This window comes from Amia ocellicauda, chromosome 9, assembly GCF_036373705.1.
Source record: "Amia ocellicauda isolate fAmiCal2 chromosome 9, fAmiCal2.hap1, whole genome shotgun sequence".
Lineage (NCBI taxonomy): Eukaryota > Metazoa > Chordata > Actinopteri > Amiiformes > Amiidae > Amia > Amia ocellicauda.
The window spans coordinates 25,390,801-25,415,614 of NC_089858.1; the positions used below are offsets into that span (position 1 = coordinate 25,390,801).

The 24,814-nt window shown below is 42.6% G+C and overlaps 2 protein-coding genes across 2 annotated transcripts in view; one reads left to right on the forward strand and one right to left on the reverse strand.

The window, feature by feature from the left end:
* The first annotated feature begins 318 nt into the window (after nt 1-318).
* Nucleotides 319-8,219, forward strand: ldhd (lactate dehydrogenase D). The gene is made up of 11 exons (XM_066713853.1): nt 319-481; nt 951-1,063; nt 1,298-1,439; nt 1,867-2,008; nt 2,423-2,582; nt 2,917-3,116; nt 5,256-5,384; nt 5,835-5,962; nt 6,217-6,307; nt 6,579-6,690; nt 6,922-8,219. The coding sequence occupies exons 1-11, from the start codon at nt 386-388 to the stop codon at nt 7,085-7,087; spliced, it is 1,479 nt and encodes a 492-aa protein (XP_066569950.1). The 5' UTR covers nt 319-385; the 3' UTR covers nt 7,088-8,219.
* Nucleotides 8,220-9,335: 1,116 nt separating this feature from the next.
* znrf1 (zinc and ring finger 1) overlaps nt 9,336-24,814 on the reverse strand; it is a 36,632-nt gene continuing 21,153 nt past the window's right edge. Inside the window, exons 2-5 of the mRNA XM_066713855.1 lie at nt 20,083-20,178; nt 13,898-14,003; nt 12,074-12,166; nt 9,336-11,458 (exon numbers count right to left, since the gene is read on the reverse strand). Coding sequence (XP_066569952.1) covers nt 12,109-12,166; nt 13,898-14,003; nt 20,083-20,178 — 260 coding nt within the window. The 3' untranslated portion in view covers nt 9,336-11,458; nt 12,074-12,108. The remainder of the gene's footprint in view (nt 11,459-12,073; nt 12,167-13,897; nt 14,004-20,082; nt 20,179-24,814) is intronic.

Genomic DNA, 24,814 nt, shown 5'->3' on the forward strand with positions numbered 1-24,814 from the left:
AAGTGTTTTTGGTGTTTTAAATATTTTTGCAGGTATAACATTTCTACACTTTGCATTTCCATTTGTGGCAGTAGCCTACACTCCACTGTATTAGACTATGTATTGGCATTTTCACAAGCTCGTTTGCACTGTGCCTCAAACGTTCAGTAAAATGTGTCGCATTTACGGTAAATCGGTGCACATGGATCGTGCGCAGATTTCTGCAGTTTTGCGGCTGCACCAATGGGATCTGCGGGATTCTGCAGCTCTGCGCAGAACTGCCAGAAGGCGACCACAGGGTCACATTACCCGGAAGCAAATATGTTTCCTCTAGTGCCGCACATTGGAAAGATACAGTGACTAATGACAGCGGCGGCTCCGTGAGGCAGCGTGTGCGTCTGCAGGCATGACCTCCACCTGGCTGAGCAGCGCCAGCGCAACAGTGCGTCGTGTTGTTTTACCGTTACGAAATGGAAGGAAAAGTTACAGTGCGAAAGTGGAGGTACGAATTGTGCTTTTTTTGGTTTCATATAGGATTGCAAATGCACCCATAATTCAATTATTCAAAACTGAAATAAACAGGAATGGTCTGTGGTCGTCACGTTTTGATCCAGACGAGGAGCATCCTGTATACCTGAGAAGACAGACATGTTTAAAGCCACTAACTGCGTGACAAAACCAAGCACACGTAGACAGTGTGCATGCCAAGAAATAGTCATGCTTGTATTGTCGCCAGTCCCTCTGTGTGAAATGCGTGTCAGGTTGTTTGCCGACACACTGTGTGGAAAGTGAACAAACCTCTGCGTTGCATTAGGGCTCTGCGATGTAAATATAACCGCTGACGCAAGCCGTGTGTTGGTGGTCATATTCTGCTTTGTTTAAACACCCGCAATCCAGCCCATACACCGCACTTGCGCTGCGCTGCGCTGCGCGGTTTGTGTGCTGTCCCATGCCCACCTTTGCCCCAGTAGAGCCGGCTGTCGGAGCGAGTGGTCGAGTCCCTCCGTGCGGTGACGGGGAAAGACGGGGTTTCTGTGGGATCCGCAGTCAGGGAGCAGCATGGCAGAGACGAGTCTGTTCACAGGTAAGATCTGCTGTAGGTTACTGTCTCTGTGCACTAATTTCAACTCGGGTAGACTTGTATCATTGTGGAAAGCTGTTCTGCAACACTGTAATGAACAAATAGGAGACTTCTATTAATGTCCTCCAACTGTCCTAAAATGAAAAATAATTTGGTGATGGATAATTACATCCTAGGTCAATTTTGGCAGCAGATCTGGGAGAATGAGTTGTGAGAGTTGTGTGCGTTGTTGCTCAGCTGCAGGCCCCCGGATGTGGTGGTGTGGCCCCGTAGTGTGGAGGAGGTCAGCGCCCTCGCCAAGGTCTGTCATCGGCACCGCCTTCCCATCATTCCCTTTGGCACCGGGACCGGCCTGGAGGGAGGAGTCGGAGCAGTGAAGGTGAACCAGACTTAGAGCACGCGGAGCTAAAAGGAAATATCTTCTTTTTAAGGCAGTTCAATGCTGTGTGAGACAGAGGGAAGTGTAGTAGTTCAGTATGTGGAAAAGACAGAACATGTGGCAAAGTGGGATCTGGTGCTGGCTGATGGTGCTGACAGACTGCGTTGGAGGCAGCATGGGTTGAACTGCTTGTTTGGGGGGGTCAGATGGGTCTGGCAGTCACAGGGATAATAAAACGCGTTACTGAGAGTAAATGATGCATTTTAGATGGACACAATATTGAAACTCAAGAGTAGGGTCTAAAAGTAACTGATTTAAAGACAAATCTTTGTTTAAGAAAGATGAATGTGGATACTTTTCTCAAATTAGGTACAATGGGAAGGACTTTGTGACCATGTTGCCTTACTCCGCATGCTGTTTTTAACAGGGTGGGGTGTCCTTTGATCTGCGAAAGATGGAGAGCATCTTGGATCTGCACCAGGAAGACTTTGACGTCACAGTGGAGCCCGGCGTGACCCGCACTGCCCTCAATAGCTACCTGCGGGACAGCGGCTTGTGGTTTCCTGTCGGTAAGCAATGCAGAGGCCGTGGCGGGTGTGCTTTTCCTTTCTGGCAGCTTCATTAATATTCAGACAGGGAGAGAATCGCTCTCGAATGTGCCAACTGATATTGGGAAATTATGTGGTTGTGGTTTGACCACAGTTTTCTCTGGGTTTGTTTACATATCCTGTGTTATACTGTAAATTGAGTTTTCCGATTAATTGGTGAATTTCTTAATGTGGTATCCCAACAGGCCTTACTAGAATGCCAGTCAGACATTAGTCCAGATCTGAACAAAAGCCATCCTGCCCACTCCTCGGTTATCCCTAATAAAAGAGATTAAGCTTCACAGCATCTCCCAGTTACTGAAAGAAATGGACACAGTTTCTTTCATTGTGTCCCCTACTGTCCTGGCTCACCTCTTTTCTCTCCCCTCCTCCCAGACCCCGGGGCAGATGCATCTCTGTGCGGTATGGCTGCCACCAGCGCCTCAGGGACCAACGCGGTTCGCTATGGGACGATGAGGGAGAATGTTCTCAACCTGGAGGTGGTCCTGGCTGATGGAACAGTCTTCCACACTGCAGGCAAAGGGCGCCGTCCCAGGTAAAAATAATTCAACCCCCACCGCTCCAGGTCTGACCATTCACAAAGAAGATTATAAAAACACCAAGCTCTCAGTGGTCCTAAATTAAAAGACGACAATATAAGAGATGTTCCATTTGCATGTTGAATCTATATAGCACTCTTTGTGGGTCCCCCCCATTAGGAAACCCAGGCATTAATTTGCTTTAACGAGACGGGAAAACACTTTTGACTGTGTTCCCCGACGTCTAACACATTCTAACGATCCGCAATGAGCCGGAGATTCCAGAATCACAGATTTAGCTTCTCATTTCTGCGGGGCTGTTTCTGATTCCCCCCCACTCCCCTTTCAAAGGAAGACGTCAGCTGGATACAACCTGACTAACTTGTTTGTGGGCTCTGAGGGGACACTGGGCATCCTTACGAAGACCACCCTGCGCCTGTATGGCATCCCTGAGGCCATGGTGTCGGCCGTCTGCTCCTTCCCTAGTGTGCAGACCGCGGTGGACAGCACTGTGCAGATTCTCCAGTGTGGCATTCCCATCGCCAGGATCGGTGAGAGAAGGGCAGGGGGAGGGAGAAGGTGCTAACTAAAGGATGCAATATTGGCCTTTACCTGCACTTTAGTTAATAATAAGATTAGCTGGAGAGGAATTACTGTGCTAATTAAGAGCTTTTGGGAAAAGCAGGTAGGCCCCAATCACTAAGCCTGATTTGTAATTAGGCCTGGACACAACAATTTGCCACCCTAGTCTTTGATACAATGTCATGATAGTAGTCAGGTTCAGTTATATGGCTCTGGAAAAAATTAAGAGACCACTCCAAGTTCACAAGTCAACGTTAAGTGGTCTCTTAATTTTTTCCAGAGCTGTATGTACACTCTCCTAAAGGATTATTAGGAACACCTGTTCAATTTCTCATTAATGCAATTATCTAACCAACCATTCACATGGCAGTTGCTTCAATGCATTTAGGGGTGTGGTCCTGGTCAAGACAATCTCCTGAACTCCAAACTGAATGTCTGAATGGGAAAGAAAGGTGATTTAAGCAATTTTGAGCGTGGCATGGTTGTTGGTGCCAGACGGGCCGGTCTGAGTATTTCACAATCTGCTCAGTTACTGGGATTTTCACGCACAAACATTTCTAGGGTTTACAAAGAATGGTGTGAAAAGCGAAAAACATCCAGTATGCGGCAGTCCTGTGGGCGAAAATGCCTTGTTGATGCTAGAGGTCAGAGGAGAATGGGCCGACTGATTCAAGCTGATAGAAGAGCAACTTTGACTGAAATAACCACTCGTTACAACCGAGGTATGCAGCAAAGCATTTGTGAAGCCACAACACGTACAACCTTGAGGCGGATGGGCTACAACAGCAGAAGACCCCACCGGGTACCACTCATCTCCACTACAAATAGGAAAAAGAGGCTACAATTTGCACAAGCTCACCAAAATTGGACAGTTGAAGACTGGAAAAATGTTGCCTGGTCTGATGAGTTTCGAATTTCTGTTGAGACATTCAGATGGTAGAGTCAGAATTTGGCGTAAACAGAATGAGAACATGGATCCATCATGCCTTGTTACCACTGTGCAGGCTGGTGGTGGAGGTGTAATGGTGTGGGGGATGTTTTCTTGGCACACTTTAGGCCCCTTAGTGCCAACTGGGCATCGTTTAAATGCCACGGCCTACCTGAGCATTGTTTCTGACCATGTCCATCCCTTTATGACCACCATGTACCCATCCTCTGATGGATACTTCCAGTAGGATAATGCACCATGTCACAAAGGTCGAATCATTTCAAATTGGTTTCTTGAACATGACAATGAGTTCACTGTACTAAACTGGCCCCCACAGTCACCAGATCTCAACCCAATAGAGCATGTTTGGGATGTGGTGGAACGGGAGCTTCGTGCCCTGGATGTGCATCCCACAAATCTCCATCAACTGCAAGATGCTATCCTATCAATATTGGCCAACATTTCTAAAGAATGCTTTCAGCACCTTGTTGAATCAATGCCACGTAGAATTAAGGCAGTTCTGAAGGCGGAAGGGGGTCAAACACAGTATTAGTATGGTGTTCCTAATAATCCTTTAGGTGAGTGTATATCTGATCAAAGTATACTCAGCTCAAAATTAGGATTTGGTGAGGTTTATATCAATTTGTTTTATTTATGAGACAGGTTTCTTTTTGTTATGTGAATTTGATGTTGCAGTGGTGATCCTGTTGTCATTGCTGCAGCAGTGCAGTTTCTGGTCTGTTTATGGCACAACCCAAGCAGCGAGATGATTTAATAGTGTTTGAATGGTATTCTGCAAAAGCAATGTGAAAGCATTGAAAGATAGCTCAACAACGCAACATTAGAAAGCTGTTAACTGCCAGATCATTTAGGCTGCAGCTAATGCTTTCTGTTACGAAATATCACAGGGAAATAAATCAAAATTAATGTCCCATGGTTTTTGACCTCTTACTGCTTTTTATTAAGGAAGATGTAATCATTATTTCACTTTATTTGATGAAAGATTGTTAAATTAATGGACAAGGGGTGGGAGAGGCCTTTTCACTTCGAAGCTGAATTAATAATGCTGGAATAAATACAATAAATAAATCACCTACCAAACAGGGAGGAGTTTATTTTCTTTGGTGTCTCATTTTGAGATCCCTGTTTTTTGTGTTTGGTTTTGTTCCGTTTCCCCTAGAGTTCCTGGACGATGTCATGATTGACGCGTGTAACCGGTACAGTAACCTGTCGTACCCGGTCTCTCCCACGCTCTTCCTTGAGTTCCATGGCAGTGAGAAAAGTCTGGAGGAGCAAGTCTCTATGGCAGGTGTGTCACTTTCACTAAGTTGATTCTTGATTTAAGGACGATCAGAGAAGTTGGCTTATGTGGCTCATGACTAATTTATCCAAGGGTTTCAGCTAGCTGTTTATTGAAGCAATTGAGGGTGTCTGCTTTAAGTCCATGAGTGGATAACTTTAGATAAAAAAGGTTTTTGGGCCAGATTTACTAAGTAGCATTAGGAGTAAAAGGGAATGAAAAACTTCAGATTCTCCATAAATACCTAGCAGATGGAAATGGCTCCTGCATGTACAGAAGGCCATTTGCTGATATGCAGTGGCACTTAGAAAAAGGCTGTTTTGAAAAGCCTGAGAATACAATTTTGATTGTTATTCTTAGAGTACATGCTCTTAAAAGGGAATGTTGAGTGTGACCCACTGTTTTTACCTCCTGATGCACGTCTTGCTGGGCGTTTTTGGTTTGGTGGTGGTTTTTCAGAGGAGATTACCAAAGCCAACAGTGGCTCTGACTTCAACTGGGCTCGCGACCCAGAGACCCGAGGGCGGCTATGGAAGGCCAGGCACGATGCGTGGTATGCCGCGCTGGCACTGCGGCCCGGCTGCAAGGTGGGTACAGCGGTTACATCTGTTTTGAAGACCCCTGTGGACACATTTGCGTGGTATCTTGCTGCTCTACTGGAAAAAAAAAAAAAACCTTGTCACACAAAAGCTTGTTTGCCAATTAACTGGCCTTCACCTGTTCTGTAGCGCTGAAGAACAGAACTGTGTTTAAAATTGAGATTGATTTATAATTTCCATTCATTTGATTCCCCATGATCCAGTTCTGCCTGTTTATGGAGTGAATCCCATGTTTGTTTCAGGCTTACTCCACAGATGTGTGTGTTCCCCTCTCGCGCCTCCCACGGATCATCGTAGAGACTAAAGAGGATCTAACGACGAACAACCTCACAGGTACACACCGTGAGGGGCCATGAGGGAGAAGGGCAGCAGTATTAGCATCTCGGGTGGAATGAAGGCAAAACCGTTAATTGCTCTCTAGAACCAGGGTAAACCAGTTAAAATAAGTGTTTTCCCATGACTACTCAATCAAACAACTGACTTAATAGAGTAGTTGAGAACTGCAGTTGGACCAAACAAACAAACCAGGAGTGGAGTTTGGAGAGCAATGTCCTGCAGTTTTCAGAAATGTACGCCCTGTGATAGTGTGTGGCTGTATCCCCAGGTCCAATTGCAGGCCATGTTGGTGATGGGAACTTCCACTGCCTCATGGTTCTGGATCCAGATGACCCAGCCGAGGTCCAAAGAGTTCATGAGTTCACAGACCGCCTGGCCAGGTGTGTGACCCCGCCCCCTTTCCCTACCTCTCCCTCTCTCCATCTTCCACCTCAGCTCTCTCTTCCACTTTCCTTGATTTGGAAAACCAGCATTTGGTCAGAGTTACTCCCAGTGCAGTGGGTTTGTATTTCCTAGTAAACCAATACACAGCCATTTTAACATGAACACGAGTCGATGCTTCAGTGTTTTATTCTCATCTCAGTCTCTGTGCTTGTCTTGGTGGACTACAGGAGGGCCCTGGCCCTTGACGGGACCTGCACAGGAGAGCACGGGGTGGGTCTGGGCAAGCGTGGCCTACTGCGGGAAGAGCTGGGCCCCCAGGCCATGGGAGTGATGGAGAGGCTGAAGGCCTCCCTGGACCCCATCAACCTGATGAACCCTGGGAAGGTTCTCTAATCACCTCCGCCACCCGTCCACTACACTCCATAGAGACACTTCTCAGTGACTTTGTTTTGAATGAAGTCTCCATAATTTAAAAAAGCTCAGTTTGAGGCAGCACTTCACAGCTCTGGCCAACAGTTTATCAAAGGATGCCTGGAAAAAGGTGGGGATCCAATCCTTTGCGGAAGGTTTTCAGGATTGTAATGAAATATCTTCCCCATGCCTTACCTTCAGTTCTGATACCTTTAGTACCTTCTCTGCTGGCAGTAGGCATCTGGGGAATCCTAATGCGATGTTCAGTACAGGCTCAGGACAGTAGTCCAGTGGGAATGTCCCCAGACTCCACTGCAGCTGGCCTGGTCCACTCCTTTAGTTGTTCTGGATCAGCACAGCCACTGTTGTGACAAACTATAGAAGTATAGAATTGTATTTGATGTAGACATTTTGTGTGATTTTGCAAGGCAGTGCAATTACCCTCAGTAAGGCGCTTGCTGTTGAACTAGAAAAACTAATCTGAAGAATGATTGCATTCTCAACGAGTTTTGTTCCTAATTTAATGATAGTTTAATCATTTCTGTCTAAAGTTGTAAAGATTTTTTTTCTGTAAGGAAAAAATAGAATGTTATGAAGGTACTTTTAGAAAATCTACAAATCTCAAATAATATATCTTTCAAAGTGATTGGTGAATTATTATTTTGTAATTGTTAAGATGGATAGAGTCAGGAATTTGCAAATAAAAGTTTGTTCTCTTCAGAAACAATAGATTTTTACTTTTTTAATCTCTTTTATGTATGGGTATAATTAGTTGCTAAGGGGGCACGATTTATCGCAGTCTATGGCAATTCTCAACCACTTAACTGAGTGAAGGGCTTGTGATTTTGTTGTATACAGTTCTGTGATGCCAGACAGTTCTGCTGATGACAGACAAATTATATACTTCTACTACCATCTGGTGGTAGAACCTGTTTTACAGCAATGAGGGTAATGATGATGTATCTATGGTGTGCAGATTACAGGCTCTGCTATGGCAGTTATTGCAGCTGTGACAATTAGCCTGCACATTATCAGTTATGAAGTCTGGACGTGGACCTCTTGTTTAGAATATTGTAAGTAAGTGAATGTGTACACTGCACAGACATTAAAATTAAATGGAATATATGCCTACAGAACCTACTTACATCACACAGGCAAACAAGTAAAAATGCGATTCATCACGGTTCTATCTGTACTGGCACCCTGTTTTATCATGCTTCTCTTTCTAACAAACTGCCTGGAATGAAGGCTTAATTGGCAAAGAAAGAAAAAAGGTTGTAACATGTTCTGCTTTCGCACTGTATAAATCAAAGATATTTACACATTCAAATAGCTACGAATGACAACATCCAGCATTTGCTATGGATGTTGTAGTGATTTATTTGGCGAGTGTATTGTGGTAGTGTTAATGGGGGGCACTTTATAAATGCTGAAGATTCATCCCTGAAGAATCCTCCTTGGCTCGAAGTAAAGAACTACAAGGTACACTACCGCTGCCATATAAAAATCAGCAGTATCAATGCTGGCATGACAAAAGCGATGAAGCCCCAAGCACAAAATGGATCCAACCCAAACACAACAGCATCTGGTACCCTGTGCATCATACAAGGTTTGAGGCAGGCTAAGGGAAGAAATCTGGTGTGTGAGGATTTGCATGTTCTTTTATATAGTTCTTTGAAATTATGGCTATAAAATCGGAACCTAGTCTAAGCAGTAGCTGAAATCACTGGTGCGATAAGTGCATGTACATACTAATTGATGTATGTGCCACGATCGGCCACATAATCCTTCTCGGACTCTTCTGCTCTCCCCAAGTACTGGGACTGTAGAGGTGAGTGAGTCTGAATCCAAACTCACCATTCCTAAGAGGTAGGTGTAAAATGGAGGGGAATAGAAAGAATGCATATCAAGATTGGAAACTATTGGTACAAGAGACAGCTGTTTACAATGTATTTCAAAGAGTCCAGGCCCGTTCTTGGCCTTCATGACTCTCCTGACAGGTGCCCAGAGCATCACGGTGCCATTGCTCCCTCTTAGCATAGTTTGTAGTGCCACTGAAGAATCCGGTCTCTAGTCTCTTCCCCAGTTTGCTGGTTCAGTGCAATCCAGAGGTGCTCTATAGGAATGAGGTGATAGTTATTCACTGGGATCTTTCTAAGAAATGGCATGAAGAGGCTGACAGTGCTAATAACAGACCAGGCAGGGCACCACATTCAGTGAATAAATACTTTTTAATTGAACAATATTTCAATACAACATATCAAATCACCTTCACTGAGAAACCACCTCCCGTTTTTATAGTATGTTTTTCTTTTTTATATATATATATTTTTAAATTGTTTTGTCTTATTGTATTGTACTTTTTTCTTTTTTCCTTTTTTATTTTTTTAATAGAAATGCACAAACTTTTCCAGCCCACGGGTCGAACATCAAAAATTCATTAAACAGTATATCTACCTCCTAAAACAGGCATTCGTTGAAATTGAAAAAATAAAAAAAGAAACTAAAAATATGGTAATAAAATAAAGGCAGTAGCCTCTAGGATAAATATGTAAGTGGCTCAAAGGCAGCAGGAAGGGTCAGAATAGGCCTGTTGCTTTACCCAAAGGCCTTTGCACACCAAATGTGGTATATCACTGAAGCATAGAGGGTATCGGAGTTAATTTAATTCTCCGCAAGCCATAGATGCGAGAGTCACTGCTGCGTGAAAAGTATATGTTTTAGGTATGAAAGTACCCCTTCTTCTGGCTAACCGTATGTAATTGTATTTTGTGTGTGCTTTCAGAGGATATGCTACCCACATTTTTGCATCCCCACACAAGCTGACCTGTCAATCACAGGCCACCATGGCACTGCATTATAATTCAATGTTATGTAGTAGACCTTGAATGATAAGGTGAGAAATCGGAAAACTTGGAAAAGAAAAACACTCATTGTGGCCCAAAGTTTAAAAATCGCCACAAACAAAGGCAACAAAGCTATCGGGACTAGTGGTTGCTGAAGCAGCAGTTGCTTGGGATTTGTGAATGTACAATTTGATAAGTGGTTGATATTATATTAAAGGCTCAAGCACATTATTGTCAACCAGCTGCAGATTACAGGGAATCCATATCATAAATTAGTAACCGATACTAATATTGCATGTTTGTATACCCACAAGGAGAGTGTCAGGTGAAGAGTGAGAGTATGGAGAACTCAGTTTGTGTGCACAGACCTTGAATGGAGGACGGTATCTTTCTATCTGGGAAAGGAGGCTGTAGTTCTGAACCCTCGATTTCTGCCACCGGTTTTCAGAAAGTCACTGAAGACTTCTAAACTGCTTTCATAAACAAAATAACAAAAATAAACTCAAGAGCCACTCCTAAGTGCCATCAGTTTGATCATTTGCGGACGACGTATAGTGCGAAGCTCGACAATAAAAAGTGTCACACATGCGCTCCCAGTCACACTCGCACACACTTCCTGCCCCCACTGCAGCAGGGCAGGCACACACACTAACTCACACTCACGGCTTACACCAAAAGAGGGCCATGTTTTGGCAACACCCACCTGCCAAAAAGAAAAAAAAGAAAAAGAAAAAAAAAGAGTGCTCGTCGATTGTTTTTTTTTTTTTAATTTAATAAATTGTAAACATTAGCAAAAAAAAAACACGCGCGCACACAGGAAAAAAAAGAATAATCTGTAAACATTTCAAAGACAGACCAACAAACTGCACTGCCAAAGAATAACCTCTCATTAGCTTTTTTTTTTTTTTTTTTTTTTAAATCCATTTAGATTATTTTTTTTCCTTTTAAAGTCCAGAGTTCATATTTTCCCCAAGGAAAGGGACTAGGAATTGAAATGCCACCCCTTTGTCATATAATGACATCACCCCCCACCCCTCAACTACCCCTACCCCCAACGCTGACACGTGCCTATGTGAACACACACCCTCACCCCGTATACATGGACTGAATAAAAACATACAGTATAATCCATTTGGCCAGACAAGAGGAATGGGGCTACAGAGTCATTCTTTCGAGGAGGTTACACTTCACGTCTTGCTGAAACCAAACCTGTCCAGGGTAGGTTTTGTTGACAGACGTTGAGTCTCTGCACTGGGGCTCATGTGGAGAGAGAGAGAAGGAGGGAGTGGTGTGCAGCCAGAAAAATTATCAGTTTTCCAAGCCAGCATTGGCCACTTTGGCGGGAGAAAGGGAGCTGGGCCGAGGTGCAGGGATTAGGAGGAGGTCTACTTAGGAGGTTTTGATGTTGGTTTGATTTTGTTTGGTTTTTGATTATTATTATTCTTTTTGGTTATTTCAGTGTCCAGATGTCCAGGTATGCAAGTTTAGGCCAAGTCCATAAAGTGCCCTGTGAAAGAGAGGAGAGAGGAGAGAGAAGAGGGGAGGGAGGGGGAAAGCAGCTGTGAAAATGTCCCATCTGGTCTAAGGCAGGCTCACAATACAAACATTCAAAAATGTTTTTCAAGTTGAGTGTTCTTGTTTTGTTTCCCCCTTCCTACATTGTGGGTCAGTAAAGATTTTAACACATTTCCCATGGCCTGAGACTGAAAGATGCTTTGGCAATAGTGACAGTACTTTACTACAGTAAACTTGAAGGTTTAAAGTTTGAAGGGTGATCTAGGTAGAAAACCTCACTGCAAAGTTACAGATTTGTGCTTGAGAAGAAAGCTGCATTTCCCTGTCCTTCAATGACAGGAACGGCAGTATTAGTATTCGTAGTTTGATAATTTTGCAGTTTCCTCCTGTCTAAGGCAGCACTTTCTCACTGCCAGGTCCAGCCCATAAATCTTGACATAAATCTTCAGGGTTGAGAATATTTTTATAAGCTGGTATTGCTAGTTTTGTTTTTACCGTACATTTATTAGTATTTTACGGTGCATCTAAGCTACAAGTCAATAGTAATTTCTCTACAATCTAAGAATGCGCACTGAAGCTCCTATTGTACAAGCGTTGCATTACGAACCTGTAACAGTATTGAAGGGGGAGTCCAGCCTGGGGTCAGTCAGAAGGGTGCTCTGGGCAGGACCGGTTTATTTCAAACCAGGAGTCTATACAGCTGCAAACCGAGAGGGAGAGGAGATTCAGTTAGTCAAGTGACTTCAATACAAAGCAGATTATTATTCAGCGAGACATCTTGACATTGCAGGGCTGAATGAACAGGTCTCCAGTTACACAGCATCTTTTTGTTGAACGTGGATAATTAGCAGCAGGGATGAGCAGGGAAGAGGGAGACACTTTACTGCATCTTGTGTCTGACACCCTTTTTTGTGGTGGTTAGCCGACTGTGCAGCTGCTTCTATTTGATCTGGAAGTGCAACTCCGGTTTCCCTACATCTTGGTTACAAATAGCAGAATTAAGTAATTCTTTCCCACTAACATCATCAAACCTGGATAGAATACCATCTTAAACAATTATAAATTGATCTCTGGTCTGGATGACCTTAAAATAATTAAGTTTTCCAAGCAGAGAAAATGTGCACGTCTGTGCAGTTCTAGGCTTCTGTCCCACTAGGGCTTATTATTTAAATGCAGTTTTCTCTGTGGAATCGGCTACTTAAAGTGAGCTTTCTGGTGCTCTGGGGCAGAAATGTGTTTAATGCTTGTGATACATTATGAAATGTGTTTATTTATGATGTATTAATACCACTGGGTTGTGGTCACCAGTAAAGGAAGTGTGTGGGAGTTAGGGTTAGGGAGAGGCGAGGGGAGGAGCTCGCTCAGCACATGCTTGACCATAAGCAGAGATCTCTGTTTGAACATGAGTTTTGCAATAAGCCACCTATGTTCAAGAGGCTCAAGACATTGTGCATAGTTAGCCAATTACTGCTAGGTTCAGGTGTGTTTGTAGCTGGCCAAGGATGCTTCGGTTTGGTGGGGGGTGGAGCCGTGGGAAACAACACCAAAGTCTGTAATTGTAATGTCTAGGTCCTGTATTTCTAAGTACTGAGCAGGCCTTTATAGCTCTTGAGATCAGCCTCCAAGGTTTGGGCGTCTTTGGCAAGTTTACTCAAAGCGGCTGAGATGCGACACCCTGCTGTCTTGAATGTCAATTGGCACTGATCAATAGGAAAACGGAGAGAATCAGGGGCTGGTCGGCTGGGAGTTCCCGCGGGGAGAAAGCAAATGGGATTCAGGAGACTCCCAGGGGAGGCAGACATGTCACATCACCCCACACAGTCAATCAGTCAGTCTATCAACAGCACTTGGCATGGAGCCCTCCACCTCGGAAAGACGGATTAAAAAGCGAAGCTGAAAAACAGACGCCAAGCAATTAGGAGTGCTTAAAGCCCTAACGAGCGCTTGATGGTAGAGAAAGAGCAGGCAATACCTAGAAGAGACTATTAAACATGGCAACATTCAGAGCTTTTCCTTGCAGTGCTTGTTTGCTCCAGGTGCTCTTTCGCTGGCTAATTTATCCATACCTGCACTGACCAGCACACCTTTTACCTTTAATCCTTTCAGAAAATAGAGAACACTATTTGCTTTGGGCCAAAAAGCTTCCGAGGTGAATGAATGCGGAAACAAATCGAAACAAGCCTAAATAGTTATTTAGTCAGTGTCCACGGTCTGAAGAACTCAAAAAAGTTGAGAAATTCAGGAAAGCAAGGTTGACATGTTGGTCTTGATTTCTTTCCATCTCACGGACACACGGTGACACTCTTACCAGTTACAACTTGCATCTTTCCACCAAAGGGAAAGTGGTCAAAGGAAGTTTCCCCTGTTATTGTGCTACAGAATTCGCTGAGCGGTGACTGCAAGGAAAACGGGCACTGAAATGGTTTCCTACCTTTTATGGTAAATGCAGAGGCAGGGCAATCTGGCTATTGTATCCCCTTGTTGGAGCTCCTCCAGGCAGATCACACACTCCCCGGCATCCTTACTCAACACGTCGTCTGCACAACAAGAGAGAAACTGAGGTGATCAGAAACTGCGACAGCATGGGTGCCACTGATTCGTCACTGCCGTAGACAAGCCTGCCCACGTTAAAATGAGCTGCCCCAAAATAGAGGAAATATCTGTGATCACCGCTACAGCCTTATCAAATCAAGATGAGGCTTCCTAATGAAATCAACACAAAGCTATTAATGGCTGGCAAGTTTAATTATTCCATTTTGTGACTATAATGAGCCCGGTACAGGCAACGCCACCAAAGAAGCAAAGGTCAGCTTCAGCCATTTGCATCCTTTGCGCTTTGCAAATATGAAATGTCTACTATTGTCAAATTATGTCTGTATGTGTTGGCTGACCGAGTTGTCACCTGCACAGGGAATATGCATTTTCACATATTTTCTCCTATCCCCAATGTCTATACAAGACAGACAGACAAGTTAAAAATCATAATTCAAGTTTGAAGTGAAATATCAAATAAACATTAGAAGTATATAGCTTTTGGCCCCAAAATACAAACAGTAGATGGGTCTGACTACAGACTGACAGATTAGCAATAGTCAGCTTTGGCAGCTAAACATTATGACTGTTTTTACTCCACCACACACCTAATGAATCAGTGAAAGAAAGACAAGTAGTTTAATTAGAAGGAAAGAAAATGCCTACAGTGCAAGTCACGAAATAGTCACTCGGTGGGAGCAACTAAGTGAAGCATGTAGGATTAGTCCATATGTAAAGCCAAAGAGAAACATAATACTGGAAAACAGGGCAGGACTGTAAGGGAATATAACTTCTCTGAGGACCTCTGAAAGCTCAGCATTATTACAAGAGAATCACAGCCAAACACCATGTAGACTGCTGGGAGTTTTTTTTTTCCTCTCCGTGTTTACATATTGTGCGGTCTGGTGTAGCCATAGAATTGTGTTAACGTCGCTTTCTAATTTGAGGCTTAAATATTTACAGCGTTCGATTTCATTTTTCACCGCGGTCACTTTCAAAAGCTGCCTGGCAGGATTCGTCCACAGGGGCAGACTGAAGAATATTGAAATGGCTCTCATGCATGAATGTGGTGGTTTCACTTAGGTGATTCGAATAACAATACAGCAAATCTTGGTATGGTTTTAAGGTGGATCACTTTTTTTACCCCCATTGAAATGAGGAAACCACAAAACACTGTGGAATAGTAAGTCCTTTTACATTTATTACCACAGGTTGCACGGTGTGTGTAATTGAGACTTAGGCCAAGGATTTTAGATGACAGCTGCAGCACTCAGACCTATTATAGTTCAGCACAGAAGAAAGGAAGCAAGCTTTCCCCGTTATTGTTTCCTCCGCACAACAAGCCTTCACAACTTCCACAGATCTGGCATGTTGAGTTAAGCCTGATTCACACTTCAGTATTCGCTTTGGATGATTTTGCAGGACAGACACTGCAGAGGAGATTTCTTGGTGGCGACAAACGGGCTCTAAGAGCAACATCACACCATTTTCTGTGATGTACATCTTTGTTCACAATTTCATTCATCCTCAAAGTTTAAGCGGATTTCTTCCCTGACTGTCATAACCACCGAGGTGGCAGAAAATTTAACGGTCTGCCTTTTTTTTTTTTTCTCTCTCTACGAACGGCATAGACGATTGCGTAAAACAGTCCGTGACACCAAAGGACATGATGTGTAATGAATGCTCAATTAAAGAGATTTCTTGATACTATAGTGTAAATTGTAGCACTAAAAAAAGAGGAGGTTGTTTGTGGCTTTGCAGCGACGCTACAGCTTCAGAGAAACCACTTCCTTTTTCAACAGTATCTTAGTTTCCTGTGGAAAAATGCAGCAGAGCATCCGTCTTGTCAACCGAGACGAGCTTCAATACAAACAGTTGAGGCCCTACTGCTATCATTTCACCATGCTTTAGGTATAAACATTTTATCTTGTTTATTCACTGATATTTTCACTTTCTTTCTTACAACACTATTTTGTATTCAGTTTCACTACATTTAAGAGCAAAAGAAGGGGGGTACATACTTTAGTCAAACCTTTTTGAATGGCACCTTCTTTTACTGTCCTAGCTTATAAGCCTGCAGTTCAGTATAAACTGGGGTTGGCATGTTCAGCCCTAGCAAGAATTTGTGAAGTCTCAGAATAAAGAGGCTTAGTGCTTTACCTATCCATACAACTAAACATTCAAACACTAGATTAGGGTGTCCATTCTTTTTAGTTTTTGTAGCAGCAAGGCCAGAGTTAGATATTGCATCACACTAGGACATTTCATGTTACATGCAAGCTTTCAAACTACTGCAGGTGGTCTGACATTTCTTGATGCACTGTATGTAACATGTAGTATGTAGTGGAACTGTTTACTTGCTGTCAGGCTAAATAAGGTCATACACACTCCGTTTGTTTCTCAGAATGAAAGTGAAAAGGGTGTCACTGTTACAAAGATTAGACGTCTCGTATGGCCAAAACTGGAAGTCCAAACTCCGTTGTTCTGGACACACCCAGTCACTTATCCAAGTCGTACACAATCGCAAAACCTTAGGCGAGTCTGCTTGCTTGTGGCTCCATTCTGTGGAAGGTGTGTCGGCATTGGTACCTAAATGGCCTTGAGGAGAAACCGAATGAGAGCAAGAGAGAGAGAGACAGAGGGACTGGGAGGGAGAAAGGTGGGACAGCAGCACAAAGCTCTCTGTCGATGATGCAGAACAGATAAGCCTGGCCTCAAATCCCATAAACCCCTCCTGTTCGATGACAGCTGCCCTCCAAAGGATTACTGCACTTGCTGGTTTTCTTTCTCTCCCTCTCTTTCTCACTTTTTTTTAATGCACCTGTTTTCAAACCCTTCCCAAGCCATCTGTCCCTGCAGGCTATTCAGTATTGTTAAAAATAACTAATCTACCTTTTCGTATCCCGGCTCATGCCCTTATCATTAGTGACTGCTCTATACTCCACATGACTCCCAGTTTTATTGAAGTTGCACTGTTGACAGTCCATAAGCACATTTGACAGCTAATTGTCTTTGCTTTGGTGAATTGGGGATCAGCTGTTTAAAAAATAATAAAAAAAAAAAGAAAATGGGGAGGGATATAAAGTCAAACTGGTATAAAGAAGGGAGAAAAAGTAATGTTGCCCAAAATTAGTGCTCGTTTAAGCTTTCATAGTCCAGCAAGGAGTCTAGTGAACTATATACGAGATGGATTAAAAATAATAATAAAAGTCTGGCCAGTACGGCTTGATGACTAGTGCCACTATATCCAGAAATCCCACTCACAGACATCTCTCGAAAGCTGAAATCTCATTGCAGAGCATCAAGGTCACTGAAGATTGGAAAAGTGCTTGAAGATACCATTTATATATAAGAAACAACAACAAAAAAACAACATGACATAACCATGAAGGTGAAAGAAGTAACCTTGTCACGTGCCTTGCTAAAAAATTGTGTTTGCATCAAATAACTATTTTTAACTCCATCGTCCTTCGGTTAGGGTAACTCATCACATGACATGGCACGTGCTGCAGAGACCACATAAAACAACTGGGACCTTGGATTCTGCGGAGCTACAGTTCCGAACCAGATCCTACATTTTTAATGGAAAGCAGTTTTTTTTTGTTCTTTATTTGGCTTGTACTGTTAAGCTTGTTAGACATATTACATTTCTTGGGCTTCTACTTACTTGAGCACTGTCGTGTAGTTACAACCCGAATTTTCAAGGGTTTGTGAGATAAGTACTCATTGTTAGTCCATTCTGTGTTTGCCTTCCTGTCTATGATGTTGGGAGTGTAGAAGTCGACGTATGTATGTGTGTTTGTGTCACTTTTTGGGGGGGGGTATACTGCCATTTTAGAACACAAACCAAGTTCTATGAGGATTACTAAGCTGTGCATTCAAGGCTGTACTAAGTTCCCATCTCTGCTGATCTGTGTTGTTCTTTTAACCTCTGTTGGAAGAAATATATTTTTTATTCAAAGGGGCCAGGGGAAAGTACCATTGCCTGTTCCTAGTTGTCAATGCCTTTTCAAATATTAACCGAAACCAGACCCTCACCACTGATCAAACTAAAGATATTGATTTTATTTCAAATGAGATGTATACAACATCTCAGAATCCAAACTAATGTGTAACCCCAAAACAGACCGTACAGGATCTTATGTGGTTTTGGTGCCACCACACACTGTCTCTGTTTTCAAGTTCTCAGTTGGGAGGCGATGATGCGCCACCCACGTCATCAAGAACTGAGCAAGACGAGTCACTCAGTCTCTTTGAACTCTGAACTTCACCTGATGAAGTTTTTAGAAGTGTTGATAAATTCAGCCCTGCTTCCCTGCTCCTCAGAACGAGACAGTGCAGCAGCTGCCAGCCCTGCATTGGACAAATAATTAAAAACAAATATATAGCTCGCCTCAAGGCACCTTGGGAGGTGTTGTAGGAGAGGTGGGAGGGGGCGGGTTCCTCTTTTATTTTACACCTTCGTGAGAAAAAAGAAAAATGTTGCTTTCTCTGCAGTCAATTTTCATGTGGTAATAAAGCCCCTTTATGAACCTGGCCCTTGGTGAAAGCAAGTTTTATCATCCATTAAAACAGTTTAAACTGATTCAAGCTGTCAAAAAATGACAGAGGGATGGTAGCTTCCATTGGAGACGGAGAGATCAGTGTGGTGCAGTCTTCTATGCTGACCAAAATCTTGCCTCGTTGACTTGAGTCACATTTTCCTCTCTCAAACCAACTGCTTTCCACATTTCAGAGTAACAGACTGCATTCTCCTTCAAGCCGTGATGAATGATGACCTATGGTAGGATGTTATTCACATTCATGGATTAAAAAAAAAAAAAAAGGTCGTAATGTTCCCAGTACATCAGGGCACAGTGGTTGTTGTACAAAAGAAGTGCACTGTAAAATTGATTTCTTTGTGGTCTATCATTGTATCTTATACTCTCCTTTATGATTTCTATGTGTGAAGTTTGTTGAAGTATGTGTTAATACATTACCAACTGAACTAGCAGTACTGAAGGCATAAGTGAAGGTTTTTACTCTGAGTGAGTCTAACTCTAAGCACGGGGTCAGAGAGTGGGGGTTGGTGCAGATTTCACATCTATGAAGTGGTCAACAGATCTGGAGCACTGACAAACTCTTAATTTCCATTTTTGGAAAATGGGTTAGCTCAAGTCTCTCGGGATTTCTTACTCATAGTGGTAGTAGTACATAGCGCAGTGAGAGATCTCCTAGAAATGGCACAGTTTTATTTTCTCTCTTGTCAGGTCACTATCATTTCATGAGGCTTTGTGTCTTTTGTACTCATGCAGATATTTCACAGAGAAGACTTTCTGAGAGCCTTGTGGAAATCATTGTCTAAAGAGCTCACAAATGAGACTGTTGTGAGCAGAAAGTCATACAACGCATTAACCAGCAGGAGAAATGCCCCAAAGACATTTTCAAATAACAACAATATACATGCTCTGAAAGGAAACACCACATTTGATATTTTGTTAAAACCAGACTGTGTGGAATTCAGAAAGTTTTCACCGTTCCCCTTTAAGCTTAACAAGAGATGTTTCAGGCAAAAAGTAAGCAGACGGTATTGAAATGCAAGAGGTTATCAAGGATCTACATCAGGAAAGCTGATGTTTTTAGGAACAAGAGAGTGTTGAATTAGGGTGTACCAGCATCAGATTGTAAGAAATGAATCAGCAGAGAGTTCACAGACACCTCATTAGATTGTACAGAGAAAATATAGCCTAAAGGGAAGAATATGCAATAAAAAGCAGGGGCTACAGTGGTTAACGGATCAATAAGGGAGAATCCACTGCATCACACATCCTCTTTTTTTCCACCAACAGCAGGGTGGGCGGCTGGCTAAATCTTTTCCACAAAATCAAATCTAGTCTTAGACTTGGCAAAGCAAGCAAATGTCAGTCCATGCAACATTTTATGGTTTTATGGTAGAATCTGAAATGACGAACAAATGTTATTGGCTAACATCTTAACTAATTGGAACTAACTGCCCCAGCTTCACTTACTTATAAAATACACCACATACTCTACTGGAATACATTAGATGAACATCTTTCTGGGGAGAGGGTCGGAAGGGCTTACCATTGTAAGACAGTCGAGGCTTACTGAGACACATGATAAAGTGAACCTCCATCTCATTTGATGCTACAGACTTGGAGCAAATGGGGCACTTGAAACCTGTGTAGAGAGAGGAAAAATTAATTAATAATAAGAATACAGATATACCCAATTCAATTTGTTTAATTTTGTATAGAGAATCTTATTGTGGCGGGCACCATTTCTGAAGTTTAAGGAAGCTTTATTAAGTCATAGTACAAAAAGAGGAAGTAGAGTAGAAGAGCAATATAGAAAAAAAACAAGGAAGGAAAATCAGGGACATCAGTACTGATAAGAGAGAAAGGTTATAATAAAGGAAAAGGTTATGGAAAAGACAGCACAGACGGGTCTTTACTATGTTTCAGACTTTCATCTCTGATGGAGCAAACACTCCCTAGGTTACCAGGTTGCCTAGCAACCCCCTACGCAGGTAAGCACATGGAGAAGAATGTGGACCTAAAGGCTCTGCAGCCACCACTGTATCAACACTGAAATCACTGCAAGGGATCCTGGTCTGCATGCATTAAAGCAGCTTGAATAAAACACAAAGAAGTATGAAGCTGCCCGTTGCAGTATGTGGACACCTTGTGGAAAGAAAACAAGCAAAACGTGATCTGTGGTGTGTAATCCTCAGACACACCCTTGCAGGGTGGTGAAATACTAAAAGTCAAATTGTAGAATGATAGATCATAATGTACAGCTCTGGAAAAAATTAAGAGACCACTGCAAAAGTATCAGTTTCTCCGGTTTTACTATTTATAGGTATGTGTTTGGGTAAAATGAACATTTTTGTTTGATTCTATAAACTACTGACAACATTTCTCCCAAATTCCAAATAAAATTATGAATGGAATGGAATGGCTGCCATACATGTAGAGATGCTGATTTAAGAAGAATTTGCAGTGGTCTCAATTTTTTCCAGAGCTGTATATTTCCACATTTGGAAGAACAACGTATAAAGCACAAAAATGACACCAAAGAAAAACTAAAGGAGATAAAGCTTGAAGAGAGACAATGTGTTTTATTACTCTGGCAGCACATTAGTGTAATGATGAAAGGTTTTGATGAAACAATCTGAGAGTGAATTACCATTAGATTTGCCTCTGGTGTGCTTTCATCTTTTGACCCTTGATTGAGTACACTTGTGTTAATATGAAATAATTTGACTAAATTACTGTATCCAAAGTCTTCTCATGTCCCAGGTATCCACACTGAGCGCACACCAGAGCCCTAGAAATAAACTCAACGTGCTGTATATCTTCACAAGATAGTTACTAAAGGGCTAAGCTTCTACCAACCTTTTACAAACCCCAAAACATCGACATTAATGCTATAATACAAAACAAAAACTAAAGTTTTAATCATATTTGTGATTTAAAGGGGTCTGCCACAGAAGTAATACAGATTTATTATAAACAGTATTATTGCTGTTGGTAAGTCATTTAGCAGCCACTAATATACAATGTTTTACATTACAAGGGTAACAATCACCACAGAAAATGTATCTGCACATTACAGTGAATACAAATAAACCAAAAGGGAAGATCACAATGTTCTACAGGTGTAATCTAGACAGATGCATCTCAATCTTAATATAATATAATCAGCAGTTGGCAAGGCTTTCTATGTCTTAACATCCTTCAGTTGCTTTTCTATTAAGGCGTAAAAAGCATCTTGTTCTTTGTTTCCTGCATCACATTCTGTGTGAAGACTGAACTGTCCAATTTGAATAGCGTCACTTTCGGATTTCTTCTTTTCCTCCTTCCTAAAATGCATCACACTAAACTCCTTACTGCAATTTAAATCCACTGTGCCCTGAGTACTGCCCGAAGCTGTGTGAAGAAACTAGAAATTGCAGAATGGAAGAATGGGCAGGTCGGGGGGGGGGGAGGAGGGGTGGGGGTTGCTAAGGTAATATATAGATCGCTAGGTATGTCTGTGAATTGGGATGTGTGTGTGTGTGTGTGTGTGTGTGTGTGTGTGTGTGTGTGTGTGTGTGTGTGTGTGTGTCTTTTGTCTTTGCCAGACCCGTCATGCTCTTCCAGATTCTACGGCGGCCATAAGGGATGCAGATTGCCTCAGAACGATCTGATTTCTCCCATCAATGCTGCTTTAAAACTACAAGTGCTGCCTGTCAATGTGGATTTGTCACAGCCCTCAGCGTATGCCCAAGCAGGCTCTGTGTGTGTGTGTGTATGTGTGAGTGTGTGTGTGGGGGTTATTTTGTATGTGAGTGTGTGTGTCTGCTTGGAAGAAAGGAGACGAGGGTCATCAAGTCAACTTGCCTGACAGCTTCTCTTCCACTTCCTGACAGCACTAAAAAGTGAGGGACAACAGGGCCTTTACATTCAACACAGAAACTGATGGCGCAAAGCTGGGGTCCAAGGTGGCAGCTAATGCTGCAGCTTGTCAACAGGGAAGACAACAAGGTCTAAAGGTAGAGACAGGAAGAGGACACACAGCCAGAACTAAGAGACTGAGAGAGAGGCAGGGCAGAGGAAACTGGATCGAGCCGAGCTCCCTTGGAAGGAGTCAGGGTTGGGAGAGTGAGGCAGCCACAACAGACCCACGCCTCAGAGTACAGCCTATGTAAACGGCAGCCCAAACGGTTAAGCACCGCAAGGCAGGAGAAGCACAGTCAGCCTGTCCTCCCCCTCCCACCCTCTGCTGTTCCCCCTTGCAGCAGCTGACCCATTTTTCCACTGGCTGCTATTTTGAGCACTGTGCTGGGCTGTGCTGGGAGGATGGCTCCCTTAACAATAGGGAGCAAAAGAGGAAGAGAAAGGGATGGAAATGGCAGCTTTCCTGATCTCCCAAAACCAACAGGACCCTGGGAGACAGAGAAAGGAATGGGATATGAGAAGAAATGCTTCTGCAATTAATTCAGTTTCAAAAACACTCCCTGACAGTCCTTCGTTTATACCAACGTATGGAAATGCAGAATTAGGATCAACTTTTGTGACAGCTGAGGTCAAATTATGCAAGGTGGAATTGTTCATGTCAGGGAGGTTTCTATTAAATCAGAATACCGAGACAAAATCTTCAAGGCTGCATACTGATGTATGCTCTCTATAATAGCCAGAGATGTCAAAAATAGCATTTCTGCTATGGGACTGCCTATTTTATGCCATATACAGAACAGTATATGTGAAATTTGTTGCCACGCAATTAGATGCATGGAGCATCAGGTTGCAGCAATTGTTATGATAATTAAGAATAACATGCCAAATAGGATAATCTATCATTTATTCTTCATGCACGGAGCACTACATATCATATTATTGATTTCCTTCAATCCCTCCCGTAGCAGCTGACAAGTATGTATTCTGCTTAGAGAAAAGCAAGAGTCTGTCTGCAACTGCTTGGTTTTTTCTCTCCCTCAAATCCTGTGAGACGTACCTCCTGTACTGCAATCTGCTATACCGCCCAGAAAGGAGAAGAAACTGGGTTGACTGGTTTAACTTCAAATGAATGTGAATCTGCCTAGTTTGACTTCTGCTTTAAACAGTGATGCGGCAGATCACTCTCGCTCCAGTTCCTTCAGTATGTGTTACACAGCCTGTTGCCTTCTCCCCGCTCAACCCCCTCCCTCTGCTTTGATTTCTTGTGTAAGCAGTCAGTTTAAGACAGCTTGAGCCTGCTAGGCAGGGAATGTACACTCCTACTCTGACCCCATCTTCTCCTTCCTGGTGGGTTTCGGAGATGTTGCTCCTCATATATTTTGGAGGTTGTACCTTCTTGGCACCGAATCTTTGTTGGAACCTAGAAGCAAGGGCTTGGCTGGCACCATGTAAAGGACAGGAACTCTATCTCTCTTTCCATCGCCGTGACAGTGATAAAGTGCAGATTATGTTGCGTTTCACAGTAGGAGCTTGTGTATAGTAAAGCCTTCTGTGCATCTGTAGATTTCATTCAGCACCAAACACCTCAATCCAGTTCCATAGTGCTTCATAATTGAACAGATATGTAGAGATGCTTATAAAGAGTGAAAATACAATACTGTAGACAAAGTATAGTATAGGAATTATTTAGTTAATTGAACAGCCACTGGATTTTGGGTAACGTAACAGTTCCAAATACAACCCAATATAACATGAGTAGAGAGAAGATGACTGAATAAGATCCTTCAATTATACTTTAGTTTATTGGTATGGAAACTAATGACTGATCACTGATGCATGATGGGTTTTAATCCAAAACCACTGGAAATACCTTAGTAGAAAAACCTGTGCAGTCTCAGAAAGTCTTTAATCAGTGGTTAAAACAACACAGCTGGTAGGCATACAATAATTAATGTAGCCTCTGACTAATAAAGATACAGCCTTATGTGAAATAATGCAGATTGAATTGTGTACCAAACAAAAAAAAAAAAAATCAGCCTATTTGGGTATATTCAACAAATAACAATTTGGTCTTTCACCTCCCACCAGATCCAGAGATGAAATTTGAAAAGCACTGGCAGGATGATTTATGATGCAGCAGGACTGTATAATATTGAAAAACATTTCAGATTGTGCTTTAAAAGATGTCTGCAGAGATAGTGCATACATCACCATGGCAGCTGCAGGTATAAAGTCTGTCATATTAATGCTACAGAGTGTCCTGTACAGTGACAGTTTTAGAGGGGTGGTTTATGCCAGGTGTTCTGCCCCTGCCCCCCCGCCAGGATTTCACTTCCTTGTTGTTTCATCAATCAGATGAAAATGAAAAGATCACA

Excerpts from the sequence above, each read along its gene's own strand:
- ldhd (XM_066713853.1), top strand. The coding sequence starts at position 386 with ATGACCTCCACCTGGCTGAGCAGCGCCAGCGCAACAGTGCGTCGTGTT. Across the intron at positions 5,385-5,834 it reads GGAGCAAGTCTCTATGGCAG|AGGAGATTACCAAAGCCAAC; the intron begins GTGTGTCACTTT and ends GTGGTTTTTCAG. Across the intron at positions 6,691-6,921 it reads TTCACAGACCGCCTGGCCAG|GAGGGCCCTGGCCCTTGACG; the intron begins GTGTGTGACCCC and ends GGTGGACTACAG.